This window comes from Colletotrichum fioriniae, assembly GCF_027942845.1.
Source record: "Colletotrichum fioriniae strain IMI 355084 chromosome Unknown scaffold_4, whole genome shotgun sequence".
Taxonomy (NCBI): domain Eukaryota; kingdom Fungi; phylum Ascomycota; class Sordariomycetes; order Glomerellales; family Glomerellaceae; genus Colletotrichum; species Colletotrichum fioriniae.
This window is the reverse complement of record NW_027076840.1, coordinates 219831-233081: the sequence shown is the minus strand read 5'-3', so window position 1 is coordinate 233081 and position 13251 is coordinate 219831. Positions and strand designations below refer to the sequence as shown.

Genomic DNA, 13251 nt, shown 5'->3' with positions numbered 1-13251 from the left:
AAAAGTTGGCGCTATTTAGGAATCAGAGGATCGACCTTTTGGCGAAGGAGCTGGCGTCGCGTTGATTGCGGGGATTTTGGACGAGACGAATGGAATCGCGGGGGGTGTGGTATGAGCAGCCGTTGTCGGCGGAAGCTGGAGGTGAGAAGAAGGTGGGTTGTAGATGAGGCTGAGAATTTCCCAAAGGCGGGTGCTATGTCTTGGGAATGCCACCCCTGGTGCTTGCCTTGTCGCCCAGGGCAGGAAGATCCAGGTCGGGGAAAAAGAAGAGGATGTGTCCCACTGAGCGCGCCCTCCAGTGTCTTTGGGGCTAGCGCAGGCACCAGAAGGGGCGCGGGGGGCGTTTGTCCAGGGAGCTTGGTGTGGATTTAGCGACTGGGGACTCGTGTGCGCGGAAAGGGTGAGGTGTGCAGAAGGTACCTGTCTGGGCTGGGCTGGGCTGGCTGGTAAGAGGACCGGTACGAAATACCAGCTCCATCACCCACATCTCCTAAGCTAACCTGAGGCCAGATGGGGATATCGAGAGCAACTGTATGAGTGCATGCTTCAGATATCGCATCGATGAGAATAATCTCAGATCATTACCATATTTCCCTTCCAAAAAGTCATCAGCTTTGAGCTGGTTCGACTACTGAAACCATGTGAGCACCTTCTGGCACCAAGCGAGGAAGGCCATTCACTGACCTCGGCAATAGGACTGTATTTGCGCTCATCGTGATCAACAAGGCCGGAGGCTTGATCTACAACCGCACATTTCACGAGGGCGGTCTCAATCAACTGACGACAAATGACTATCTTGTGTTGGCAGGAACGTTCCACGGGTGAGAACGCAGATACCCTTCACCGTCTATAGCGAGAGGAAAATGCTTACGCAACGTTCAAAAGCGTCCATGCCATCACCGCCCGTCTCAACCCTCTGATGAGCCGGCAAGATGCTGCAGCCGCAGCAACCGCAGCCAGCGTGACCGCGGCGGGCGGAATACCAGCACGGCCTGAGCCGCCAACAGGACTAGAGGTCATGGAGACGGAGAACTTTAGGCTGCAGTGCTTCAACACCATGACGGGCACAAAGTTCCTGCTCTTCACCGATACAACTCAGACCAACATCGACGTGACGCTTCGGAGGATATACGACCTTTACAGCGATTACGTTATGAAGAACCCGTTTTATCAGCTCGAAATGCCGATCCGCTGCGAGATGTTTGAACGGAAATTATTATCATACATCCGGGAGATCAACAATCGATAGGTTCAGAGCAACGTCGCCACGGATGATAGACACAGCGACGGAGAGGATGATTCATGGGGTTCTGATTTCGTTTGGGTTGGGTAACGCTCATTGCGATACGGCGTTTGCAGGAGTCAGAGGCCCTTCTATTGAGCAGCATGTTCCTCTAGGACCAAGCCAATATTCTATTTTACATACTCGAGGTAGTGATCAGGCGAAGAACGAGTTAGAGACAATTCGGAAACATCTGTTTACGAAGTGTCCATAGAGTCATCATCCTTCTTGTCTTTCTTGCTGCTTGACTCGCCATCCTTGCCGAGGAGAGGCGCACCCTCACTCTCCTCCTTGATGTCCTCAAGAGATCCCTTCTGACCGGACTCGGCCTCCTCGCGCGCCTTCTTCTCCTGCCGTGCCTTCTCATCCTCCATACTCATGCGAAGCGCAAGTGCCAGCTCCGGGTCCATAGCAGGGTCGAAGTCGAACTCGCCAAAGTTGCCGCCACCGCCGCCACTCTCCATGCCGCTGCCACCACCGCCGCCACCGCCGCTTCCGCCAGCATTGTCTCCGAGAAGGATCGGGCTCGAAATGAGCTGATCGCTGAGAAGCTTGCTGCTTGGAGGGATGACGACGAGGTTGGAGCCCTCACCACCCTTGACGCTCTCGTTGAACGCTTGCAGCTTCTTCTGCGTGTCGTCGTCGTCCAGGTCGCCGAACAGTACGAAATCAACCGAAACGTTGCCCTTCTTCATCTTCTTAGCCAGCTGAACTAACTTCTTCTCTTCCTCCTCGATGGGCGAGCAGACGAAGACGATTATCCGTTGTCGTTGGGACTTGTTCTGACGGTGCTTGAGGGCAAGCTGAGTGACGCATTAGCAAGAGATTCCATGGCAAAGGTGACAACGGCTATACTAACGCCGGCAACTTGAATGCCAGTGGCAAGGTGTGATGTTCCCTTGATCTTAGTCTTCGTGCGGTGCAATCCGTCCAGGATCTTGCCCTGATCTGTCGTGAGGGTGACCAACACCTCGGGGCCCTTGCCACCCATGCTCATCAAGCCGACCGAGGACTCGGGGTTTCCATTTGTGATGGTCTGGAAAATAACGTTGACAGCGTCGGCTTGGGAGTCGTATCTTGTGGGTTGGTAGTCGCCGTTGCGACTGCTTTCGCTGTTGTCGACAACGACCATCACCGCTTCAAGGACCATCTTGACGGTTCGGGCGGGGCGCCGACGTGTATTGCGTGGGGGAGGATGTTGTGTGAGATTTTTAGAGTCAGTATGTTTTCCGATGTCGTCGATGAGTCGGAATTGCTTCACCGTTCGAGGATGGCAGTGTTGAGCGGTGTTTGATCGTGCGAGCTTCGGACGGGAAAGGGAAGCTTGGTGTTCGACGTGGGTTAAGGTAAGTAGGTAGGGTGGGAGAGCTCCTGCGTAAGGCAGTTCAGCCTGGTGACGCTGGTTGCGTGAGGTATGAGTAGAGGTACCTGAAAGACCGGGTAGTCGCTGCCTGCTTGCAAGTATCTAGACTCCGAGCCAGACGCCTTGACAAATGTCCGCATCAGGAAGCCACACTGTGTAAATATGAGCATAGCTGTGTTAGATCCGAGTGTATCTACTTCACACATAACTTTCGTTCCCACGGGACCTTAGGTAGTAACTAGGTAGCACAGGGCCACGATGTTCCAGTCCGGGTCCTATCTACTCTGTACTCCTACGAACCTCGCCATACCGATTGCTAGCAATAAATATACAGCAGTCCGTATCTGCAATGTTCCGATGACATGTGCTGATTTCAGGAAATAAGCTAGGTAGACACGGTGGGTGATACCTAGGACCGCACCAGATTATACGGATCCGGATTTCACCTGGCCCGATGAAATACACAGGGTTATGGCTGCCGATATTAGGTGGGGCCTTTGGAGATCCATGAATGGCCGGGATTGGGCAAGCTTCCATTGGCTTAGGTAAGGGTCTTACCCGCTGTCACGTTTGTTTACTTCCTAGAACAATAGCCACTCATAATAGAGCCTCCGCCCCATCATCCTTTAGCTCCATCAACTTTCACGCTCCTGTCGCGATCAGGCACGTTGCTCCAGCGCCAAACACTTTTACCCACAACGACTCGCAATCTTCAGCAGACGACATGCCTCCCGCGCGAACGAATAAGAGAAGCTCAGATGAGATGGAGCAGCAGTCCACGATGTCACAGAGACAAATGGTATCGGCGAAGGCTGGCACGCCTCCCATGCTAAGCAGCAGCCCGGGCAAGCGGCAAAGACTTGGAATCTCCCTGGAGCAAAAACAGGCAATTATCGATAACCTGCAGTTGGAGAGTCAGTAAATCCTTCGTACGTTTGACCGCGTTTTCTAATCATTCCACAGTCACCGATCGCGCGAGGCGACTGCGAGCGCAATACAACCAGCAGGCACAAACCCTTCGATCACGGATCCAGATGCGCGTCAATCGTGTCCCCAGAGCCATGCTGAAGATGACTATGGCCGACCTGGTAGCTAGAGCCGTCGAGCAACAGAAACGTCTTGAGGCCGCTTCGCGCCCGCCACCTGTTCCCGAGAAGGACTTTCCACCACGGGGGGGCCCGCACAAGCTGGCACCGCCAGCCCGCCCTGCCAAGCGATTGAGGTTTGTTTACATATAAAATCATAGCATTTTGCCTTACTAACATAATATTGTAGTGATACTATCGCGGGCGGAGACAAGGAGAACGAGCAAATTCTCAACCCCAAGAAGAAGCACCGTGCTGCCCCAGCCCCATTGAGTTCGTCGCAAGTCCTGTCGCCCACCTCATCCAACACCCGATCGCTGGCACGCGAACGACCGCCTTCCTCGCCGTCAAAATCCTCCCAGATTGCGCGACCGACATCGTCTCCCGTTAAGCAACATAACAGCGCCCGATCAGCCCTGTCGAGTATGGTGGAGAAGGCGAAGAAGACTAGTCGCACAGCTCCTTCGCGTCCTTTAAATGCGTCAACGGCCAGCTCGAACGCATCAGCGCCTGCACCTGCTACAGGAACGGCGCCTCCAACACGAACGCGACGAGCCAACACAACCACGGCAGCTAAAGCTCCGTCACGGCCTGGAACGCGGACGGGCAAGCGAGTCAGCGACTCGAGTGAGGGCAGCACCGGAACAGTTGTCAAGAAGACAGCAGCAGGAGCACCCGCGAAGAGAACCGTCATGGGCACAATTAGAAAGGGGGTTGGCGCAGCAACTGCCAGGAAGCCCGCAGCGCCCAAGTCGGCTCCGGCATCTGCGGCGAGTACCACCAGAGTACTGCGGAAAAGGGGTTAGGTCTGCGAGGATTCACAGGATCAACCATTCATTGTCTTTATACCGCCACTTTCATGGCGGGGCGTGTGCTGGGCGTACTTGGGCATAATCACTATGGTTTGGATTTACATGGCGTATTGGGAATAATGACAGAAACATGATGACGGCCAGGCATACTCAATTGATGGATTACGCCTTTCCAGGCTCAAGCTGTTGGGGCAGCCTTTTTCTTCTTGTCCTCGACCAACTCAATGTTATCCTCGGGTATCTCCTTATACTTTTCCAACAAAAACTCCTCAATCTCGTCGCTGACGTCTCCTTGAACGACAATCTCCTCGCTGCCGCTTGGGGTCTTGGTGACGGACGAGCCAGTAGCAAACTTCTTTCCAAACTCCTTGGCAACCTTTTTGTTCTCGAGGCCGAATGACTCGAGACCGGAGACTGACGTGACGTACTTTCTCTTGTTGCGCTCGATCCGCTTGATAGTGACCATACTGTTGGCCAACTTGTCGGCTTGCTTGGCCTCCGCGGCTTCGGCCTTGGCAGCCTTCTTCTGTGCGTCTTTGGCAGCTCGCTTTTGGGCGTCGACTGAAAGGGATGCGGTTGCTTGTTCAAGGGCCTCTGTGGATGAAGTTGTGAGCATATCGTCCCAGTGGCTTGAGGATGCGGGACCACATACCTGCTGACCAAATTCTCGCATAAAGTTCTGGATGCTTCTTCTCCAGCCAGTCCTGGCACTTCTTTACGGTGCCTCCATACTCGCAGTACTAAATCGGGAGGGTTTCAATGAGTATCCCGAAGGCTTGCGGCGTTTCGGTTAGCTGGAACATACCTCTGGGGGAAGGGTGCAGACTACACGTGGGGTAACAAGTCAATATTCGCGCCTCGAGGATTTGTATTTTCTGAAAGTCAGGTTCGGGCGTGTTAACTTACCACCGCAGTAGGTTACTTGGCGGCCTTGAGGCTCACCAGTGGTTTCTGACTTGTCATTGTCGGCCATCACGATATGAAAGAGCCGTTTTTGACAGTAAAAGGATCGCTCGAAAAGGATGTGAAGCGGAGGAATCAAGTACGTAGGGAACGCGTGCCTCTCTCTCTTCTGCTTCGAAGGACGGCCGACTGCGGGGTTGATTTCGATGGCGGGGCAATGGATCAACTGCCACAGCAGACCACCTCATCTTCTCTGCTTAGGTAATTTTGTGGCTGGTGTGATGCGGGAGGGGCAGGTAGGCATAGCTCCAGCCACAAATGAAGTTGACTGCCGCCGACCACGCCGCTGTCAATGTCAAGCTCCATCTCACTTCCCCCACAGACATCACCAACAAGACGCGGACTCAGCATGCAAGTGATTCAACCTGCATCAACATCCCCGCCGCTCGCCGTTCGCATTCGGTGATGGTCTACGGAGTCCCTCACCTCTGTTTCTCAAGGTGAGGTCACCGCCTTTGCTCTTGGCGGGACTGAACCAGAACATTATAGCATGAGAACGTTGACGCCCAAGCCTGAGCTCGGCGCACGCTGTTTCACGGATCGAGCAGTCAAGACCGATATTTCACCAAATTCTTGCATGAAGAGGCCGTATGAGCTCCATGCGACAATCAATAGTTTGTTCTCCGCAAGGCCAGCTCAGAGACCTTTCAACTACAAGATGTAACTTTGTCAAGTGACCAGCCATCCAATCGAGGTCGCTTCTAAGCGCCCGCCGAGCGCCTGTCATTATCATTGGTCGGTGGCACGATAGTTCTGCATCCCCAATCAGGCTCACTCCCACCTTCCCGCCTCCCGTCTTCGCGCGCGCCAGCCAGTCGACGCCGTGGACGCTCACAAAGGCCATGTTCTTCTTCCATGTGCTTAAATTAGATTCTCTTCCTTGTGTGCCCATTGGCCAGAAGACTGATTCGTCGCTCGATGGGTTAACCTTTTGGGACGGGGATGTGTACATCGTCTCCTCATCACTGCCTCCCATGCGCCGGTAGCACATCCCCATTCGGGCCAATGCAGTGTGTGCAGCAGGCGCGCTGCATTGAAAGTGCTACCGACTGACTGCAATGCATCAGTCCAAAGATGCTGTGCTGTCCGTCTTGGGTGCGCATCTCACCGTTCCGTCGTGCGTTTATGTGTGCGCATAACGTGTTCGTACTTCGCAACCCACTCGCGCGGCCTACTAGTTAGCCGCCTCCCGCCCACGCTACTGATGATGAACAAGGCCTCATCAGAGTATATCACTTGGCCCTGGCCAACCGCCGAGCCTCCTCTATTCCTCCTTTTTCCTTTTCTCATCTCTTTCTCCGCGTCATTGCTGTTTGCAAACTAACCTTTAAGGCTTCGTTGATCGAGGCAGCCTGTCGTTTACACGATTTTCCTATTCCCATTCGAATAATAACATTCACCAAGCAACGACGCCGGCCGTCTTACGACCAACGCTGTTTTTACACCCAACGTCGCATTTTGCCTATATTTATACCGTTACAGCACATAGGAACCGCAAGTCTATATCAGGATATCTGACTGCATAGGGGAAAATGGCTGAGATTACTCACTTACCCTCATCAACATACAGACCTCCCTCCCCTTCGCAGGCTCGGAGGCAGGGGAGGTCACTTAATACTATAATGGAGGAGGAGAGCGAGGATGTACAGTATGCCACCGACAAAAGGCAGCTTAGGAGTCAAACCTCAAACCTCAACATTGAGGCCTGGCTATCGCCCCTAAGCGACCACTTCCCGACACCAAGAGGCTTCCACTTCCTCTCCGCTCCCATCTTGCCGTCATCGCCATCAACTGTGTCGGCCGACGAGAGTAGCTCTCCCTCGACATCGTCAAACCCGTGGAACAACAACCGATCAAGCGTCATGACCGATGTCACCGAGTTCGATGACCTATACGATGTCACCGATGAGGATGAGCCAACCTCGCTGCGCCGAGTACCATCCCGCAAGGCCTCCGTGAGGCGGCGCAACTCTGGTCGCAATGAGATGATCAAGCAGAACGCGACTGGTGCTCGCAGAGCTTTGCCTCCCCTCGTCATTCCCGGCGCTCGGAACACTTCCACGGATGATTGGTCTGCTGCTAGTCTCAAAAAGACCCTCGCATCACCAGTGCCACCAACACCGCCAACACGCGTCGAGATGTCTCCTCAGGTCTTCTCATTCATGCAGGCGAAGCAGGCTCAAGAGATCCCTACAATTTCGGCACCACCATCACTCGATGGCAGCCTGAGCTCAGAGCAGTTGGCACACATGTCAGCGCCACCAACCCCCATCATCGGTAGCGACAACGGCAAGGACGAAGACTGGTCAGGCGTGCGACTGCAACCCGGCGCATTGGCAACTCTGCACGCCCTCTCTGGTGATAACGATAGCCTGCACGATCACGACCATGACCACTCGGACCAGGTCCTCGAGATTCCTCAAGAGCCCATCCCCGAGATGCGTCAACAGCCTCTGCGCCTGTTCACCAATATCCGTCCTGAAGCACCGCACGCGGCCGTCCTCACCCCCAATTCCCGCCGTCAGTCTCTGGCCGACCTCACCAAACTGGACATCCCTTCCCCTGGCGGCTTCTTCTCTGGACTTTCTCCTAGGACAAGGACAACATGGCACATGCCCGCGGCAACCATCGAGGATGTGGTGCCGCCAACATCAACCACTGCCGAGCAATTCTACCGCTGCCCCTGGAACATGGACGCTTCCGTGCCTCCAGTGCCTTCAGCACCCGCCAAGCTTATCATCAACGATGCTGCCGAGGACTTCTATCGCAGCTCTGTCCCTTCATCCTCCGCGATTGTAGAGCAAATTATTGAGGTGGACGATGAGGAGATGGATGAAGATGACATGCCAACTGCCAGGCCCATCGTCCCCGTCAACGCTTCGAGCTCATCGGTAACGCTTGCTGAGCCAACCTCCCCCGACGCCGAGGACGTACCAACAGAGATCGTGACGGTCTATGACCCCGAGTACGCTCGCAAGCAACAGGAGGTTACCCTCTCAAACCTGGATCGCACCGAGCTCTGGCTCAGGGCCCAGCGCGCATACCTGAAGCCTGTCGAGGCTGCAGAGGAGACTGAGGAAGACAACAGCCTCGACACCATTCCCGAGGCCGCCGACGAGGAAGTCGAGCACTTCCCCGAGCAGGAGATTCCTGCTTCTTTGCCCAGGAAGAAGATGGTCCGATTCTCCGAAGTCGTCTCCAAGACCGATATTCCCCGCCGTCTGCCCTCCAAGCTCTCCAGACAGGAATCGGCCTACTACCGAGCCTTCCAGGACTACGTTGTCCGTTCCAGCAAGCAGGACGTCATCGTCCACCAGCTCCCCCGCTTCGAGGCTCTCCAGGCTCAGCGCGTATGCCTCCGTGAGTTCCACCGTAACCAGCTGCTCGGCAAATACCAGCTCAGCGTCGTGCCCCAGTCCGCCAAGAAGCGCCTCAGCGCAAATGTTGCCCGCGGCGACGACATCCTCCACGACGACCCCGAGAAGCTGCGCCGCGAAAAGGAACACGAGGCTATGTCCCAGATGGCCATGCCCACCTGGCACGTCGCCGCCATGAAGATGCTCAACGGCGGCAAGCTCATCTCCGCCCCCGTCGCCAAGCGTCTCGGGCGTCTTTCCCGCATGGCCCCCGGCCGCGACGGCGTCGCCCGCGATAGGGCTCGCATTCTCGACCTCGGAGGTCAGTCCGCCTGTGACTGGGCCTGGCACTGCGCCCTCCAGTACCCCAATACCAAGATCTACACCGTCACCACAAAGACAATCCGCCAGATGTCCAACTCTAACGTCCGCGGCCCGCCCAACCACCGCCAGGTAGCCGTCGAGCGCCTGACCCGCCTGCCCTTCAAGGACGACCAGTTCGACCTCATCTCGGCGCGCGAGCTGCACAGCATCCTCAAGTTCGTGGGCGAGAACGGCGAAGACGAGTGGGAGACGTGTCTCAAGGAGTGCATGCGCGTGCTCAAGCCCGGCGGCTACCTCGAGTTCTCGGTCCTCGACTCGGACATCATGAACGCCGGGCCCATGGGCCTCGCAAAGAGCGTCGAGTTCGGCTTCGACCTCAAGACGCTGGGCTACGACCCCAGCCCGACAAAAATGTTCCTCGGCCGCCTCTCGCGCGCGGGCTTCGACGAGGTCCGCCGTGCGTGGATGTGCCTCCCCATGGGCGCCCGCCCCCAGTCCCAACAAACGCAGGCGCAGAAACCTCTACCCTCGCTGCCCCCGCTCGCCGTGCGGGAGAACCCCGACGGCGAGGAGGTCAGGACGGTGCAGATGGAGGCCATGGTCACCGGCAGCACGGACGGCGTCGCCAACATCACGGGCATCGTCGGCGGCTGGAGCTGGGAGCGCTGGCTGCTGCGGTGCGAGATGGAAAAGGTCAGCGGCGAGCTGCGGCTTGCGGACACGGTGACGGCCGGCGCGGCGATGAGGGAGGCCGGCAAGAGCGTCGAGGGCGTCGCTGCCATTGTCGAGGAGGGACGTGGATGCGGCGCCGGGTGGAGGATGCTGAACGGTTATGCGAGGAAGCCCAAGACCGGCACGGGACTCATTTCTGTCGGTTTCGAGGTTTGAGAAATGCTCGCACAGAGTCGAGCTGATGCTGATACATCTCCCCTCGCCTTATCTCCACATCTTACATATATATATACTACACCCCCAATTCCCTTTGTTTCCCCTTTCTTTTGTTCAGACGCAACGATAGCAGGAAGGGATACGAGTAAGGAAGCGACGGAAAAAATCAAGTATATGGTATGGAAACGTATGTGCATATGGGCTGTAATGAACTTTGCGGGCGCGCGTGGTTGCGGTCAACAGGCGCTGGAGGCTTGTGCATGGGAACGGGGATACCGGTGATTGACTAGATGTCGAGCACCTTGAATAGGCTTGTTCTGGTAGCTAAATGATACTTTGACCTTTCGGTCAGCAACCTTGTCTTTTGCCCTCGAACGCAATGTGCTCCATGAGATATTCGCTCAGCCCTCTTTCCATGATAGACAAGTACGTCCATAGCTAGGACGATAATTATCACCGGGGATATGCTTCTGGCAGAATGTTTGTCGTCAAATAATCAGGCCACAAGGGACCCTTGGTATCGTTTCATTAATAAGTTAAGCTGAATCGAAAAGTATTACAAGCCTGGGGGTATTTGGGAAATATGATTCCAGCCTATACATGACACATGAACAAAAGCAATGTCCCATCTACCCAACTCCGAATCGTCCTTATGGGTTGGTATCCATCTTCTCGCCTATGGGTGACCCGGTCTGTACGTTGATGGTATCATTGTCGCCTAATCGCTCCCTTTCTTCCACACCTGATACTGAGGGCAACACCGACGAGTCCCTAGGCGTCTTGGCCGATGTCGGGACGATAACGTTAAGAACACAATCGTCAAGATGTTCGTAAAACTCTTGAGCTGTTCCGAAATAACTCTGACAGATTGAGCACTTGGCACCGTCTCCTCGGACATTGCCGGATCCGCTGATGATGAGCTTCCGACTGTTGGGAGGCGTCTGTTCAACGTTGTGTACCGAAGTGAGATGTCGCTTGAACACGTCCGCACGATTGAACGCCTTCTCGTACGCAGTGCCCACCCCTGGGCAGAACGGACAAACCATCGTCCCTTTGTAGTGCGTCAGCGCATGTCGATTCTTGTCATACTTGCGCGCGAATCCTTTCGTATGATACTCGCAAGTCTCTATCGGGCACTTTTCTGGACGTTCTTCTTGATGCGTAAGCATGTGTGCTGCGAGATCCTTAAAGACGCGGCCGCAATCTGGGTGAGGGCACCGAGTCCGATTATCAAGAGTCTTGCTTGAAGGGCTGCTCATCTGAGAAGACACCATTGATTCAGCGGGAGCTATCATCAAGGGGACGGCCGACGGTGCTGCCGCTAGCATCGTTGGGCCGAACGTAGGAGATCGAGCAGGCGGCGGTGGAGGTGGCGCTTGAGTGAAGTACTCAAGCGGCTGTTTGTAATCGGCCTCTTCCCCTCCACTAGAGTCGTCCTGGTCTTGAATATCAACAGACTGCCGCACCTCTCTCATCCAGTCCTTGAGAATAGTCATGGGCGGCCAGTCTCCACTGGCCTTCCCACCTCTGTGCGGGTTGAAGTGTGCTCTCCGGAGATGTGCCGCCGCATTGTAGTAGGCCCCGTATCGTTTCTGCGTCACACACGCTTTGCATTTTGCAAGTGGTATGACAGGCTGCGGCAACGTTGGGCTGTAAGTGTCTGGCTCAGTGCATACCCAGCGCCTCACCAGTGAAGCGTGTTTAGCATCGGTATGCCTACGGAGTTCGTGTTCGCCCCTGAACCCTTCAGGGTACTCGTTGCACTTTATGCAGTAGACTCGACGCAACGGAGGCCGCTGATAGGTAGGCCGCCCTCTACCGCCCGACAGCGGCGATTCCAAGGGCCTCAAGGGGCCTCGGGGAAACGTTGGACTCTCTCCAACTGTATGCCTGCGACCTAAGGGATCTATACCTTGGGGCGAAGTGAGGTAATCCGGACCGATCGTAGCGGCAAAAGGGTCTCGATCTGATAGCGGGGCAGGGTTCGGGATCCACGGATCGCCCAGAGCTCGGGGGTCGTGCATAGGACGTCTGGGTTCTTCGCCAGGTTTGGCGATGGGCGGGAGAACGAACGTACTGGTACGTGCTGGAACTCTTTGCCTGAGGAACCCGTTGAACGTGGCAGCGCCTTCCATGTTGCCATCTCCAAGATGTATCAAGAAATCCTTGGAAGAAACATAACCTTGCTGAGCCCAGATGTCCTTTCGCATAACCATGTACAGGGAGTCCATGATTGCCCTGTCTCGTTCATCAAGATCCACGGTCTGTTCATCAAGTAACATGGGCCCGGAATTTGCAAAGAGCGTGACAAGAAGCTTGTAGACGCTGTTCATGGCGTGCACACCGCCTGTACCCCTCCAGGTTGGAGGAGTGTGCGATGATAGGCGTCTCGGCAGATAAGAAGCAATGTCCACCAAGATTGTTCGCACAACACTGAAGATGCAAAGTGCAATAAACACCGCGGACCAGCTCTTCGGATCCTGTGGGCCCTTCTTGACCGTGGCACTCTCAAACGCCTGTAGGAACTGTGCCAAGCAATTATAGAGTAAACGACAGTGAGCATCTTGGTCGATCTCATCAGTGAATAGGGGTCGGTGGGGCGGGCCTCCGTCAAGGCGAATCGAAGGTTCCGGTTGTTGAAGGTCCCAGAATATGACCTCTCGCAGCAAGAGCTTAGCCCGATACAGCACTGGGAATACTGCTTCCTCCATCTCTCTCGTGGCCGCAACTAGGCCGCTCGTTTTTAGAAGGTGGAGAAAGTTGTATGCAGTTCCCCCGCCATTCCAGCTTGCTGTGAGGATATTCAAGATTGGTGGTGGCCGATCGATCGTTTCTCTAGGGTAGTTTGGAAGCGTAGAGTTAGCTAAAGGAAGACTTGCTTCCGTCCACCAGAACCCGTCATCAAAATCAAGATTTGCTTTGACTGCGTGCAATATGTCCGGTGATATGCGATAGCTGTTTTCTAGATGCTCGTTCATGCTTCTCCGCTGGGCTAGCGGAGATGTGATTGGAGTCTGTGATTGTCTTGGAGATACTGGAGCTTGTTTGTTAGACTGGGTCTGTTTCCTCTCGAACTCGAGTACTGACTTGGGAGCATGATGTCCGAAAAGGCATTAAGGGGCCCACGATGGCAGCCGATGGCCTTCCAAAAGTCGCTGCTTGGACTAAGTGGCTGGTC

The 13251-nt window shown here is 55.2% G+C and overlaps 6 protein-coding genes across 6 annotated transcripts; 3 read left to right on the top strand and 3 right to left on the bottom strand.

The window, feature by feature from the left end:
- Positions 1-533: 533 nt before the first annotated feature.
- Positions 534-1249, top strand: N0V96_003932 (uncharacterized protein; the record flags this gene model as incomplete). The annotated part of the gene is made up of 3 exons (XM_053187997.1): positions 534-622; positions 696-821; positions 886-1249. 3 exons carry the CDS (start codon positions 534-536, stop codon positions 1247-1249), a joined length of 579 nt encoding a protein of 192 aa, XP_053053959.1.
- A 230-nt stretch (positions 1250-1479) lies between these two features.
- Positions 1480-2432, bottom strand: RPN10 (proteasome regulatory particle base subunit rpn10; the record flags this gene model as incomplete). Its single annotated transcript, XM_053187996.1, has 2 exons — positions 1480-2085; positions 2142-2432. 2 exons carry the CDS (start codon positions 2430-2432, stop codon positions 1480-1482), a joined length of 897 nt encoding a protein of 298 aa, XP_053053958.1.
- Positions 2433-3369: 937 nt separating this feature from the next.
- Positions 3370-4536, top strand: N0V96_003930 (uncharacterized protein; the record flags this gene model as incomplete). The annotated part of the gene is made up of 3 exons (XM_053187995.1): positions 3370-3559; positions 3609-3867; positions 3921-4536. The coding sequence occupies 3 exons, from the start codon at positions 3370-3372 to the stop codon at positions 4534-4536; spliced, it is 1065 nt and encodes a 354-aa protein (XP_053053957.1).
- A 184-nt stretch (positions 4537-4720) lies between these two features.
- TMA22 (Translation machinery-associated protein 22) lies at positions 4721-5515 on the bottom strand (the record flags this gene model as incomplete). Its single annotated transcript, XM_053187994.1, has 4 exons — positions 4721-5136; positions 5195-5282; positions 5348-5367; positions 5449-5515. The coding sequence occupies 4 exons, from the start codon at positions 5513-5515 to the stop codon at positions 4721-4723; spliced, it is 591 nt and encodes a 196-aa protein (XP_053053956.1).
- A 1612-nt stretch (positions 5516-7127) lies between these two features.
- N0V96_003928 (uncharacterized protein) lies at positions 7128-10073 on the top strand (the record flags this gene model as incomplete). Its single annotated transcript, XM_053187993.1, has 1 exon — positions 7128-10073. One exon carries the CDS (start codon positions 7128-7130, stop codon positions 10071-10073), a length of 2946 nt encoding a protein of 981 aa, XP_053053955.1.
- Positions 10074-10723: 650 nt separating this feature from the next.
- Positions 10724-12784, bottom strand: N0V96_003927 (uncharacterized protein; the record flags this gene model as incomplete). The annotated part of the gene is made up of 1 exon (XM_053187992.1): positions 10724-12784. The coding sequence occupies one exon, from the start codon at positions 12782-12784 to the stop codon at positions 10724-10726; it is 2061 nt and encodes a 686-aa protein (XP_053053954.1).
- Positions 12785-13251: the final 467 nt, after the last annotated feature.